The sequence below is a fragment of the Bombina bombina genome, chromosome 3 (assembly GCF_027579735.1).
Source record: "Bombina bombina isolate aBomBom1 chromosome 3, aBomBom1.pri, whole genome shotgun sequence".
Lineage (NCBI taxonomy): Eukaryota > Metazoa > Chordata > Amphibia > Anura > Bombinatoridae > Bombina > Bombina bombina.
In genome coordinates, this window is record NC_069501.1 from 1,021,094,826 (window position 1) to 1,021,108,754 (window position 13,929).

Sequence of the window (13,929 nt, forward strand, 5' to 3'; positions counted from 1 at the left end):
ATAGGGGTCGGCGGTGTTAGGGGCAGCAGATTAGGGGTACATAAGGATAACGTAGGTGGCGGCACTTTGCGGTCGGCAGATTAGGGGTTAAATATTGTAGGTAGCTGGCTGCGACGTTGTGGGGGGCATGTTAGGGGTTAATAAATATAATATAGGGGTCGGCGGTGTTAGGGGCAGCAGATTAGGGGTACATAAGTATAACATAGGTGGTGGTCGGCAGATTAGGGGTTAAAAAAATTTAATCGAGTGGCGGCGATGTGGGGGGACCTCGGTTTAGGGGTACATAGGTAGTTTATGGGTGTTAGTGTACTTTAGAGCACAGTAGTTAAGAGCTTTATAAACCGGCATTAGCCCAGAAAGCTCTTAACTACTGACTTTTTTCCTGCGGCTGGAGTTTTGTCGTTAGATGTCTAACGCTCACTTCAGACACGACTCTAAATACCGGAGTTAGAAAGATCCCATTGAAAAGATAGGATACGCAATTGACGTAAGGGGATCTGCGGTATGGAAAAGTTGCGGCTGAAAAGTGAGCGTTAGACCCTATTTTGAGTGACTCCAAATACCGGAGGTAGCCTAAAACCAGCGTTAGGAGCCTCTAACGCTGGTTTTCACGGCTAACGCCAAACTCCAAATCTAGGCCATAGAATTTTAAACACAGGAGCACACTCCTGACTTCCTAAAAGCCTAACTGGTTTTACTCTTCAATAAAGGGTACTAAGAGAACCTGGCAAATTTGATAATAGCTTTAAAATGGAAAGTTGTTCAAAATCGCATGAACAATTGGAAAGTTGTTTGTATGTGCATTATCTAAACCATAAATGTGTAATTTTGAATTTATTGTCTCAGAATATCCTGACATTCTAGAATTCCCTTACTATCTTAGTCCCAACCACCTCCTGAAGCTGCTATTTGCCAACTTAAAATCATGACCCCTACTTCTAGCATTTAATATAAAGGTAATCAAGTGGTTCCTTGAACGTTTTAGCTGTAAGATTAAATATAAATGTAATAACTGTCTTTCAACAGTTGTCATTTTTTGTGCTTCTGTAGAGTAACCACCAGGATAACAGATTATTGAAAATGTGGACTTACTAGTATTGAAGTAACATAATCATCTATCTATCTATCTATCTATCTATCTATCTATCTATCTATCTATTTATTTATTTATTTATTTATTTATTTATCTATCTATCATTTTACAGGGTCCCCAATGCTGCTCAGATCTGGTTATATCTTTTCATTATGTTGATCCTGTGCTCATGTATACACTTGAATACTTTGTGTACCATCTAAGGCCATACGGATATTTATATCGCTATCAGCCTCCGTTGCAAGAGAATGCGGGCAGATTACAAAGAAGAAACATTACAGAACAAGGAGTAACTGAAAATTCTAAATTTGCATCCACTAAAGTACCTAACTGATTACTAGATTGCTTATACTGTTATTTATACTATTGTTTCATAATTATTTCAGATTAAATTTTAAAGGAAAATAAAAGCTGCTTCCTTCACTTTCCACTGCCCACAAAAGCATACTTCAGTGAATTATAGTTGTACTAGTGTTAAAGCCTGTGTACATAGACCAAAATGTTTAAGGAACTGGAGGGGTCCCATCTGCCCCCTCCAGCGATGGGCCGCCCACCCGCCTCCCTCTTAACCCTCCCATGCCACCAAAGATCGGCACCTCCACTGCCCGATGAAGAGAGGGACGCAGAGTGTTCCTCTCTGCTTCGGTACCTCTGCAAGACTATTTCTGCACTGCCCCACTCATGGGGCATGCAGAAATAGCGTGATTTCACTACTTTTAGTACAGAAGCAGAGAGAGACCCAGGTCAGCAGCGTTATACAAGGTATGACTTAAGGGCTTAACGACCAGTGCCGTTCTCGTGCTTGTCTCGTGTATTCTCTACTGTGCCTTGGTGCTGGTTGTTAAGGGGTTAAGGCCAGGTATGAGAAAGTGTGGCTGGTGTGATGGCTCTAATTGATCAGTATGCTATACCCAGGTGTTCACACTAATCTCTCTATATGTGAACTGATCAAAATAAGTGCATAGGGTTAGGGCAAGCGCTCAAAAGACTGAGCAAAAACTAGGGATGGCCGAATGTTTCTAAAAATTCGAAATTTAAAATGAATTTTTATACATTCGTTCGTTCGAATCGAATTTTGAATGTTTATATAACATTCTAACATTCTATTTTCGATTTTTTTTTTCGAATTTTTCAATAAAAAATATTCGTTAGAATAATAGAATGTTTAGCTATGTATTCATTCAATTTCGAAATGTAATATTAGTATTTCTAGTCTACAACTGTGTTTAATAAATGTAATATTCGAATTCGAATGCTACATTCGAATGTCACATTCAAATTTGAAATAGTATTTCTAGTCTAATACTGTGTTTTAAATGTAATATTCGAAATCGAATGTGACATTCGAATTAGAATGTGACATTCAAATTCGAAATAGTATTTCTAGTTTACAATTGTGTTTAATAAATGTAATATTCTATTTGAATGTGATATTCGATTTGAATGTGACATTTGAATTCGAAATAGTATTTCTAGTCTAATATTGTGTTTTTTAAATGTAATATTCGAATTTGAATGTGACATTCGAATTAGAATGTGACATTCAAATTCGAAATAGTATTTCTAGTTTACAATTGTGTTTAATAAATGTAATATTTGATTTGAATGTGATATATGTGAACTGATCAAAATAAGTGCATAGGGTTAGGGCAAGCGCTCAAAAGACTGAGCAAAAACTAGGGATGGCCGAATGTTTCTAAAAATTCGAAATTTAAAATGAATTTTTATACATTCGTTCGTTCGAATCGAATTTTGAATGTTTATATAACATTCTATTTTCGATTTTTTTTTTCGAATTTTTCAATAAAAAATATTCGTTAGAATAATAGAATGTTTAGCTATGTATTCATTCAATTTCGAAATGTAATATTAGTATTTCTAGTCTACAACTGTGTTTAATAAATGTAATATTCGAATTCGAATGCTACATTCGAATGTCACATTCAAATTTGAAATAGTATTTCTAGTCTAATACTGTGTTTTAAATGTAATATTCGAAATCGAATGTGACATTCGAATTAGAATGTGACATTCAAATTCGAAATAGTATTTCTAGTTTACAATTGTGTTTAATAAATGTAATATTCGATTTGAATGTGATATTCGATTCGAATGTGACATTTGAATTCGAAATAGTATTTCTAGTCTAATATTGTGTTTTTTAAATGTAATATTCGAATTTGAATGTGACATTCGAATTAGAATGTGACATTCAAATTCAAAATAGTATTTCTAGTTTACAATTGTGTTTAATAAATGTAATATTTGATTTGAATGTGATATTCGATTCGAATGTGACATTCGAATTCGAAATAGTATTTCTAGTCTAATAGTGTGTTTTATAAATGTAATATTCAAATTTGAATATTTTGAATATTACACTGTGGCTGAGCTCTGTAGCAACCCAAGGGTTGCAGGTTCGATCCCCGGCAAGGTCCACTCAGCCTTTCATCCTTCCAAAGTCGATAAAATGAGCAGCGCCTTGAGACCCTTACGGTCTTACAATACAATACAATAAATTCGATTTGAATGTGATATTCGATTTGAATGTGACATTCGAATTTGAAATAGTGTTTCTAGTCTACAATTGTGTTTTATAAATGTAATATTCGAATTCGAAAGTCACATTCGAATTGGAATGTGACATTCAAATTTGAATGTGACATTTGAATTCGAATGTGACATTCAAAAACTGTAAATAACATTTGAAAATCGAATTTTTAAGAATATTTGTTCTCATCAACATTCTTTTATGTAAATCGAATTTCTACAATAACATTCGTTCTAACATTCAAATTTGTATATAAACACATTCGCCCATCCCTAGCCAAAACTGATAAATTAAATAAAGATGGAGTGAGAATATCAAGTATGTATAAAGACAAATTTATTCAGCTCATATGAGACTAAGGACTCGATGATTGAAAGCTCTCTGGGCTGGCGATTGATTACTAAAGAATGCTCGCCAGTCCTTCTATTTCCCTGGTAGAATGATCTAAAGCCACTTTTTTCCCTGAAAGCAGGGAGTCTCGCTATGGGGCGTATACTGCATTTTCATATGTAAAATGCACAATTTAATTCGTATTTTAAACATCATACAAAACAAATATTTGAACCATTCAAACAAAAATAAGCAGGGAAAAATTGTATTGTTAAGGTAACAAAATTCTTCACCAAAAATCGTATGTTAACAAAAAAAGTAAAATTTGTATGTAATTTACACAGGAACAAATCAAATTAAATATGCACAGCGTAAATTGTAATTGTAGTACACTGGATGTGCAAAAATCACACAGAAATATGAACTTATAAATACAAAATTCAAAGCGTAATTGTTTTTTCGTAAAATGGGCTGAACATGGGCGTTCCATGGGCGTATATGACAATGTCTCACAAATCCCAGCGTAATTCTATAAAGATTTTTGCACTGCAAATATCACAGTTTTTTCTCGTCAACTGAAAGGTGGTGATCTTTTCTCAAAACAATACGAACACTTATAACCCCAATAGAAAAACAAATGCATACTAAAATATAGGCTAATGTAAGATGCTATAAGCAGAAAGCAGCGTAATGTGAGTTATATTGGCTGCAGGATTTTAATTTAAAGTGCTCCCCCTGCTCCCTGCTAACTTCGCACTAAGGAGCGAAGTTTCCCTAACCAGCGAGCTCCAATACTTTTAATAGGAGCCATCTCGCCACTCGCAGGGACTGCTCCTTTTTTACGATCATTGCACCTCATTGCACCTCTCCCCCTCTCTTTTGTGCTCTCTCCCCCTCTCTTTTGTGCTCTCTCTCCCTCTCTTTTGTGTTCTCTCCCCCATCTCTTTTGTGCTCTCTCCCCCCTCTCTTCTGTGCTCTCTCCCCCTCTCTTTTTTGCTCTCTCCCCCTCTCTTTTGTGCTCTCTCCCCCTCTCTTTTGTGCTCTCCCCCCTCTCTTTTGTGCTCTCCCCCTCTCTTTTGTGCTTTCTCCCCCCTCTCTTTTGTGCTCTCTCCCCCCTCTCTATTGTGCTCTTCCCCTCTCTTTTGTGCTCTCTCCCCCCTCTATTTTGTGCTCTCTCCCCCCTCTCTTTTGTGCTCTCTCCTCCTCTCTTTTGTGCTCTCTCCCCCCTCTCTTTTGTGCTCTCTCCCCCTCTCTTTTGTGCTCTCTCCCCCTCTCTTTTGTGCTCTCTCCCCCTCTCTTTTGTGCTCTCTCCCCCCTCTCTTCTGTGCTCTCCCCCCCTCTCTTTTGTGCTCTCTCCCCCTCTCTTTTGTGCTCTCCCCCCTCTCTTTTGTGTTTTTTTTGCTCCCTCCCCCCTCTCTTTTGTGCTCTCTCCCCCTCTCTTTTGTGCTCTCTCCCCCTATCTTTTGTGCTCTCTCCCCCTCTCTTTTGTGCTCTCTCCCCCCTCTCTTTTGTGCTCTACCCCTCTCTTTTGTGCTCTCTCCCCCTCTCTTTTGTGCTCTCTCCCCCTCTCTTTTGTGCTCTCCCCCTCTCTTTTGTGCTCTCTCCCCCTCTCTTTTGTGCTCTATCCCCCTTCTCTTTTGTGCTCTCTTCCCCCTCTCTTTTGTGCTTTCTCCCCCTCTCTTTTGTGCTCTATCCCCCCTCTCTTTTGTGCTCTCTCTCCCTCTGTTTTGTGCTCTCTCCCCTCTCTCTTTTGTGCTCTCTCCCCCTCTCTTTTGCTGGCTCTCTCCCTCTCTGGGAATCTGATTTATGCTCTCCACAATCAAGTCATAATAGAACAAGTTGATACTCTTGTTTATTGGATGGAAGAATCATGAGTTTCATTCTGAAATGGGAAAAAATCATTCAATTTCAAGAAAGGGGATATCAAAAACAGATTATCTACCCTTTTTACAACTGTAATATCATATTGGAATATAGAGCAAGGGGTCAATGGAATTTTATGGAAGAATAGGGGGAGGGGATTGTGGAGGGGAGGAGGGAAAGAAAACAATATAATTCTTAATTTCTATTTTTTTCTCTCTCTTTTCTTCTTCTTCTTCTTCTTCTTCTTCTTCTCTTTCTTCCCTTCTCCTTTTTTATTTTGGAAAACTTATATGGAACAACAACGTTTCTCTTTTGTTTTGGTAATAAATATAATGTTAAAGATGAAACTAGAATGGGCTGACATATTGAAAGTAATATTTGAAATATGTAATATTTTCATAATTTGATGTTTATAATTTCATATTTATATGTCGAGGAACGTCTTTTTCTTATTTTTGTTATACTCAAGTATGTTGTAATTCTTCAAAATCCTACAAAATCTCAATAAAAAGATTTAAAAAAACAAACATGTTAATGGAGACACAATTTTGTTTGAACATCTTTTTTTAGGCTGCAATGGAGCAATGGAGCAATGGAACGGTTTCATGTTTTACAGTTTCAGTACTGCTAAAATCCAGTTATGGAAGAAGTATTCATCTTGTTTAGAGATATATATATATATATCACACCAAACTGAAAAATAGCGCTTTGAAAATTAATAAAAGTAAATATTAAAAAAAAACACATTAATTTTAAAATATTAAAAGTGTCATTATAGTCATTGAGCAAACATGCTCAGTATGCCCATCATGACTTTATACACATGGCATTCAGATTGTTCAGCAGTGATCAGGATGGATTCATATTGCAATAGGCTCCTTTTTAATTCACAAATTCAGGATCCCCTATGAAAGCCAGGTTATGAAGAAGGCTGTACTGATAGTATAAGTGTGACTTAAAGGGACACTCAAGTCAAAATTAAACTTCATGAATCAGATAGAGCATATAATTTTAAACAACTTTCAAATTTACTTCCATTAACAAAATGTGCACAGTCTTTTAATATTTACACTTTTTGAGTCACCAGATCCTACTGAGCATGTGCAAGAATTCACAGCATATACGTATATGCATTTGTGATTGGCTGATGGCTGTCACATGATACAGGGGGAGTGGAAATAGACATAACTTTGCAATTTATTTAAAAAAAATCTACTACTCATTTGAAGTTCAGACTAAGTGCTATTGCATTGTTTTCTTATCATGCATTTGTTGATTATGCAAATCTACTGTGTTTACTGGTCCTTTAAGAGCAAATGTTAACAGAAAGAGATTGCTATATGCCATTTGTAAATGCTGGTGTCCTGATCTCACTTCTCCTGAAGATCCCCTTAGCTATACAGAATGTACTCGGTAATTATACATATGCAAATGAACATATACATAAGTAAATGTGTGCCTTGTGTGTAACATAATGAAATGATTCAAAATAGTCTTGGAATACTTGCAAACATGTTTAAAAGACCATTCCTGGGCTTTATCAAGGGCTTTGAGGGTTACATTAGAAAATACTAAAATGGTCTCAAAAACCTGTTGAAAAGTATCTTCAAAATCGATTGTGATCACCAGGAACTGTTTGGTTCCATGTTAAAAATAGGGCTTTTCTCTGGGAGACAAAAATAAACCCGGTATGTTTGGTATAAGTTCCCACATAATCCAGAGGTGTAAAAAGTATACAGGAGCAAGGATAGGGTTAGGGAAAAAGTACCAAAAGTTAATATACACACACACATACTGTATATTAATACTTCACATTCTAATGTTCTTTACATAGCAGAATATGTTCTATTTATTCTTAAATATATATTTCTATATACCTATACCTATATATCTATTCCCATAGATATATAGCAAAAAAGAATTTGTGCAGACAACGGTCAGTAGAAGTTTAAAACTCAGTCTTTATTGTACAAATTAGATAAAAACACTCCAGGGGTCAGCACAGGCACACAACAAAAAGTCCGCTAACATGTTTTGGCCATAGATATATAGGTATAGATATGCATATGTTCTGATGCGATGGCATCAGAACAAAACTCCCATAGGAGCCTATGAAAAGTCGCTCTTGTGAGTGCAATGCTTCCTAGCAATGGGAATGGAAGCTCGCATTCGCATTGCAATTTACTTGTAATACCAGCACACATTATCGTGCGCTGGTATTGCAAAGTGGAGCACTAATATTGCTTGCATGCAAGCGATATTTAGTGCTTCACTTGTAAATATTATTAACCCCTAATCTGCCGTCCACCCACATCGCCCCCACTATACTATAAGTTATTAACCCCTATTCTGCTGCTCCCCACCACTGCCACCACTATAATAAACCTATTAACGCCTAAACCACAAGCCCCCCCACATCGCAATAAACTAATTTAAACTAGTAACCCCTAAACCTAATGCCCCTCTAACTTTATATTAAAATTACAATTTCCCTATGTTAAATTAAATCTTACCTGTCAAATTAAAAAATATCAACAAACTAATATAACTATTAAACTAAAATTAAACTAACTACCAATTAAAGAAAACTAAAATACACATTAAAAAAATCCTAAAACTACAATAAAAATTACAAAGTATCTAATTACAAAAAATAAAAATACTAAATTACAAAAAATAACAAACACTAAATTACGAAAAATAACAAATGAAATGATCAAAAATAAAAAAGAATTATACCTTACACATCTAATAATCTAATACCCCTATAAAAATAAAAAAGCCCACCCAAAATAAAAAAACTCCTTTGCATTGAAGATTCAGTATACGGCGGAGACCGTATGAAGAGGATGCTCCATGCCGGATGTCTTCAGGATGGACCTGTCCCGCGCCGCCGGGATGAAGAAAGAAGACGCCGCCTGGTTGGATAAAGACCTCGCTGCCTGGATAAAGACTTCTCGCCGCCTGGATGTCCGGACTTCAGAAACTGTAAGTGGATCTTCGGGGACCAACAAATAAAAAAATAGTCTAAATAGTGAACCAAAAAACTACAGCCAGAGACTTGCTTAACAACCCAGTCAACAAAATAGCTAAACTTCTAAAAATAAGAACACAATATCGAACACCCCATCAGAAGGCAGAGGTCCATATAATACTTCCCTTTAAAGGAACAACCAAGCAAATGATAACAAGTAGGATGGTCTGGCAGCAAACCAAATGCAGACTCCACTGCACCATCAAAAGATGACTAACTCATCACAGTTAGTTCAGGATCAATATCATCATCCATGGAAGAACCCTTCAGGTAAGACAAATGATGAATCATGCAAATCTGCCGCGGGACATTCTTCAGAACCCACCAAAGGGGATAACCAGAAGTTAGACAATGGCAACGATGAAAACGGGCCAGCTATTCACCCCAATTATTGGCCCATTTATCACGAACCACCCCTGGAAATTAACTAGCAGACTTCAAATTCCACCCTTGCCATTCAACAAAAGCGTTCTGGAAACTTGAGCTGAAACCTGTTAAAAGTAACGCTGCATCTCCCCATTTACCCGTCACTTTAGTGTATCGCCTTAGCCAAGGAACCATCTTTCTGATATCCACTGGTGTCCGGGCCCGAAACACCCACCTCTCCTGGCTCTTGAAACACTTGATATAAGAATGGATCCGCCACAAACCGAGTATTTGTGTTTTTATTTTCAAGAGGCCCGAAGCGGATCTGTATTTCATTAAATTGGAAACACAGACCTTTTGGGATGGACACTGCTGCGTTAGTCCCCCCACCGCCGAACACGCTTGAACCTCCAAACAAAAGGACTGCCCACCATACAATGGAGTCATAATTTCTAGCCAATTCCCCATATCCCTGTCATCCCAACTCATATCCGGGTATATCGCTATGCGCTGCCGGAACTGTTCATCATACCTCCCCATGCCAAACCCCCATATTTCCGATATGCAGAAGATATTTCATCTAAGTAACAAAACAATGCAAAACCCTGCTCAGGGAACTACTCTGTGATAACACTCACTGTAATATCCATTCCCAGGATTATACCCAACACTCCTGATTTCTTGTTTTCTGCTGTAACATCCTTTCCTGGATGGAATCCATCCATTTCATTTTCTCTGCTGCAGCTTACTTCTTTACTACTAGAGGGCTCATCCTTTTTGTGATTACTGGTTGCTTACACCTGTCTGACTGCCCTACTATAAATGGGTTGTCCCTTCCCCCATTCAGGTGCTTTGGCATTATATGGATTTCTCTGTATCCAGTCTGTCTGTTCTGGGAGCCTCTCCAAACCTGTGAGTGTTGTAAGCTGCAATCCAAACCTGCGAGTTTTATAAGTTACAATCCAAACCTGTGACTCTTGTAAACTGCAATCCAAACCTGTGTGTTTTGTAAGCTGCATTTCAAGTTTGTGTACTCTGCAACCTGCTATTCAAACCAATCAGTACTGACATCTGCTATTTCAAGTTTGTGTACTCTGCGACCTGCTATTCAAACCATTCAGTACTGACATCTGCTAATTCAAATCTGTGTACTCTGCAACCTTCAATACAAACCAATCAGTACTGTTATCTGTTATTCCTAATCGGTGTGTATCCTGTGGCATTGCTATCCAAAGTAACTGAGTATCCTGTTACATTGCTATTCCAAGTACCTGAGTATCCTGTTACATTGCTATCCCAAGTACCTGAGTACCCTGTGGCATTGAACTTTGCCTTTGTTTAGTATCAGTCTGTTCTTACTTTGTTTATTACAATAAAGGTTTTTGTTCTGCTACATAATTATGTCTAGGTGAAATTCTTCTAAGATAAAAGAGATTCTTTTGTTTTCTGAACCTAAAAGTACCACACCTGAGCACCAACCTGAACACCACCCAAACATCACTCACTAAGATGCAAAATGGCTGTGACCAGTTAACAAACATTTAAGGCAGCTTGCGGTACCGTTTCTTTCTCTCCTCTTCTTTCTTCCCAGTTCTCCTTTTGACCTCCACAAATTGATCCAAAGATAAAAGCGAAAATAACTCAAAAAATTCCCTTTTCCATATTTTTTCTTTAACCTCACTCACAATATGCAGGCCCAGAGTGCCAATGGAACACAGGCATGGCCTTCGAAAAAATCTCTTCTGACACCTTCAGGGTTCATGCGACTGTCCCAAGCCCTGCCAAAGATGCATCCCCCTGTAGTCAACATACTACTCACTGGGGCCACAGTCTCATCTGAACCAGCTACTGCTGCATCCCCACCAATGGACTGCTTTGTCCCATCACTAAGTAGCACCCAAACCCTCGCCAGTCCAGACTGACCCTCATCCCCCTGAGATCACCCCCCCTCAAGGGACTAATCAACCTGAGCCACCAACTCCTTCAAACCCCTCAAGAACACATTCTGCACACCATACACACTTCCAGACTGAGTAGATTCAGAACCCACACACCCATCTGGGGCCTCACCATCCTTTCAGGCTCTCTTACCACCCCTCCACTCTCGGCTCTTCTCCTTCCCCCACCCAGGGAAGCTCTCTCTGTCATAGAGCACCTCATTTTTTCCCTGCTCCTGCCCTGTGACGTTCTATCAATACATGCCCAAGTGGGAGTTCTCAGCGGACTACGATCCCTCCTCCTCGACATTGGTGATCGGGATCGTCCTCTCCTTCTCCCTGCTCCAGACCTTGGGCTAGTTGACCAACCTCTTTGTAGACTCCTACCCAACTGGCCAACCGTAGCAGGTCCTGCTGATCCTCCTTGTTCTGGGTCCTCCTAATCAAAGTCACTGAGGAGTGTATGTATCAATTTAAAATGTCATCAGACAAAAGCACAGTGATTTTCACAGACAAATAAGGATGTGGAAAGAACACCAATACAATTATTAGAAAAAAAACTGCTAATAAACTCCAACAGATCTTCTTTATAAGTATATACATCAATTCAGGATACAACCTGGTACAGACTTGGCAATTTTTACAGAGAAATTATTATATAAGAATTTTTAAAGGGACAGTGCACTGGAAAATTACTTTACGAAAATAAAGTCCAATCAAACCCCCTATTGAGTCCTTTTGTAACTAGAGTATCAAAATTATTTATCCAAAACATATCCCTTTTCTTTAAAAGTGTCTCTTCCCCTCCTAGGTCTATGAATTCTTTCTATTACTTGAAACCTAAGTTCGCTGATGTTATGGCCCATTTTAAGGAAATGAGAGGATACAGGAGCATCCTTGTTCTTACACCTATAATTTGATTTTTGTTGGTTAATCCTCATCTCCCTGCTCATTTCGCCAATAAATACAAGTCCACACAGACATTTTATTAGGTAAATTACAAAGTTTGATCTACAAGTTAAATATTCCTGGATCTTATATTTAATAAAGGATGATCGAAATAACTGCCTTTTATCATAGAATTACAATTTCCACATGACAATCACGGAAAGCACCCCATCTTGGGTGTATTTATTGTTCCCTGAATCGTGCAATTATTACTCCCTATATCTGCCTTAACAAGGGTATTTTTTTAGTTTGTATCTCTTTTATAATCTGGTAGGGGATATTCAAAAAAACTTTTGACATGTGGGTTACATTTTATTAATATAGGCCAGTGTTTTCTCACAATACTCATGATTTTATTACTCACTGTAATGCTAAAAAAGAAGAAAAATGTGTACTAGACACACTAGTCCTCTAGGGGGCACTCTTCACAGGTATACAATAAAACAAAAAATATCATCAAATCACAAAAAAAATAACAAAAAGTAATAATGAACATATGAATAAAGTCCAAAAAATGGGAAAAAGGAAGATAGAGGCAGCTCTCTGTCATAGGAAGGTCAGGATACTGGCAATGCAAATGATCTAGAAGAGAAAACACAGAGAGGCACCCAATGGCCTAATACCATCAACACAATATGGAAATACAGGCAGTCCCCGGGTTACGTACAAGATAGGGACTTTAGGTTTGTTCTTAAGTTGAATTTGTATGTAAGTTGGAACAGGCACTTTTTTTAGGTGAAACTCTAGCCAAACATTTTTTGTTTTGTTTTGGATAGCATAGGATAAAGTTTGTTTTGCTATCTGTGCCCCTGTTCAGAAAATTTCACATCACTTTCTGTCCTTGTGACAATTGGATTTTCAGTATTTTGGATTATCCTGGAAAGAAGGATTGTCGATAAAGCTCTATTTTCTCTGTATGTAAGTACGAGTTGTACTTAAGTCGGATGTCTGTAACCCGAGGACTGCCTGTAGATGAAATTACTCAATTTACTATATGTAGAGACAAACACCAGTTTTTTAATATCCTTTTTTACTTTCTGTTGTTGTATAATATCTTCCTGTCTCTGTCTAATTCATTTTGGATTAATTTTGCAGGATATCCCCTATCCATAAACTTTTTTTGCCATTTTATTAAATTGTGCATCACATTTCTTTTTATCTGTGACAATTTTATGTACCCTTTTAAATTGACTTCTGGGAAGCGCTCTAAATACTTTTGGAGGATGAAAGCTTCCATATTTCAGTAAATTGTTTTTGTCTGTAGACTTAGCAAACACATCAGTTTTAAGTTTACCCTGCTCTTTGTATACCAGATTGTCTAAAAATTGGACACTACTTTAACTCAAAATTAAAGTAAATTTGAGACTTCTTACTGCACTATATAAACAATAAGTAGGTTGTGGAGAATTGAAAAAATATACACATATTAAAATGTAAACTTTATTGATAACCATATTAAAATTCCTTCAAGAAAAGGAAACAAGGGTAAATACATATAATTGGAGAGCAAGTATCTGAGCACTCAAGGGGGTAAAATTAAAAATATATGTTCCTTATTGAGAAAAGTTTAAAAAATGCATGAATATGCAAGAAAACAAGTATGGCTGTCCTGATGCGTTTTGGGTCTAGTGGCGCTTAGTCATAGGATACATGGTCAAGGTGTCAGTTCAGACTTAAAGGGACGCCCAACCAATCAGTGCTCTGAATCAGTGCACACATGGGAACGCCTCCTTTCAGCCTAAAGTGGCATCAACATTAAAGTAAAATAACAATATATAATAAAACAACAATGCAAAATCCTTGTGAA

The 13,929-nt window shown here is 37.5% G+C and overlaps 1 protein-coding gene across 1 annotated transcript in view; it reads left to right on the plus strand.

Annotated features, from left to right (window-relative positions):
* LOC128652594 (glycoprotein-N-acetylgalactosamine 3-beta-galactosyltransferase 1-A-like) overlaps nt 1-11,159 on the plus strand; it is a 52,661-nt gene extending 41,502 nt beyond the window's left edge. The window contains exons 2-3 of the mRNA XM_053705524.1: nt 1,206-1,415; nt 10,932-11,159. Coding sequence (XP_053561499.1) covers nt 1,206-1,415; nt 10,932-11,159 — 438 coding nt within the window. The remainder of the gene's footprint in view (nt 1-1,205; nt 1,416-10,931) is intronic.
* The last annotated feature ends 2,770 nt before the right edge of the window (nt 11,160-13,929 follow it).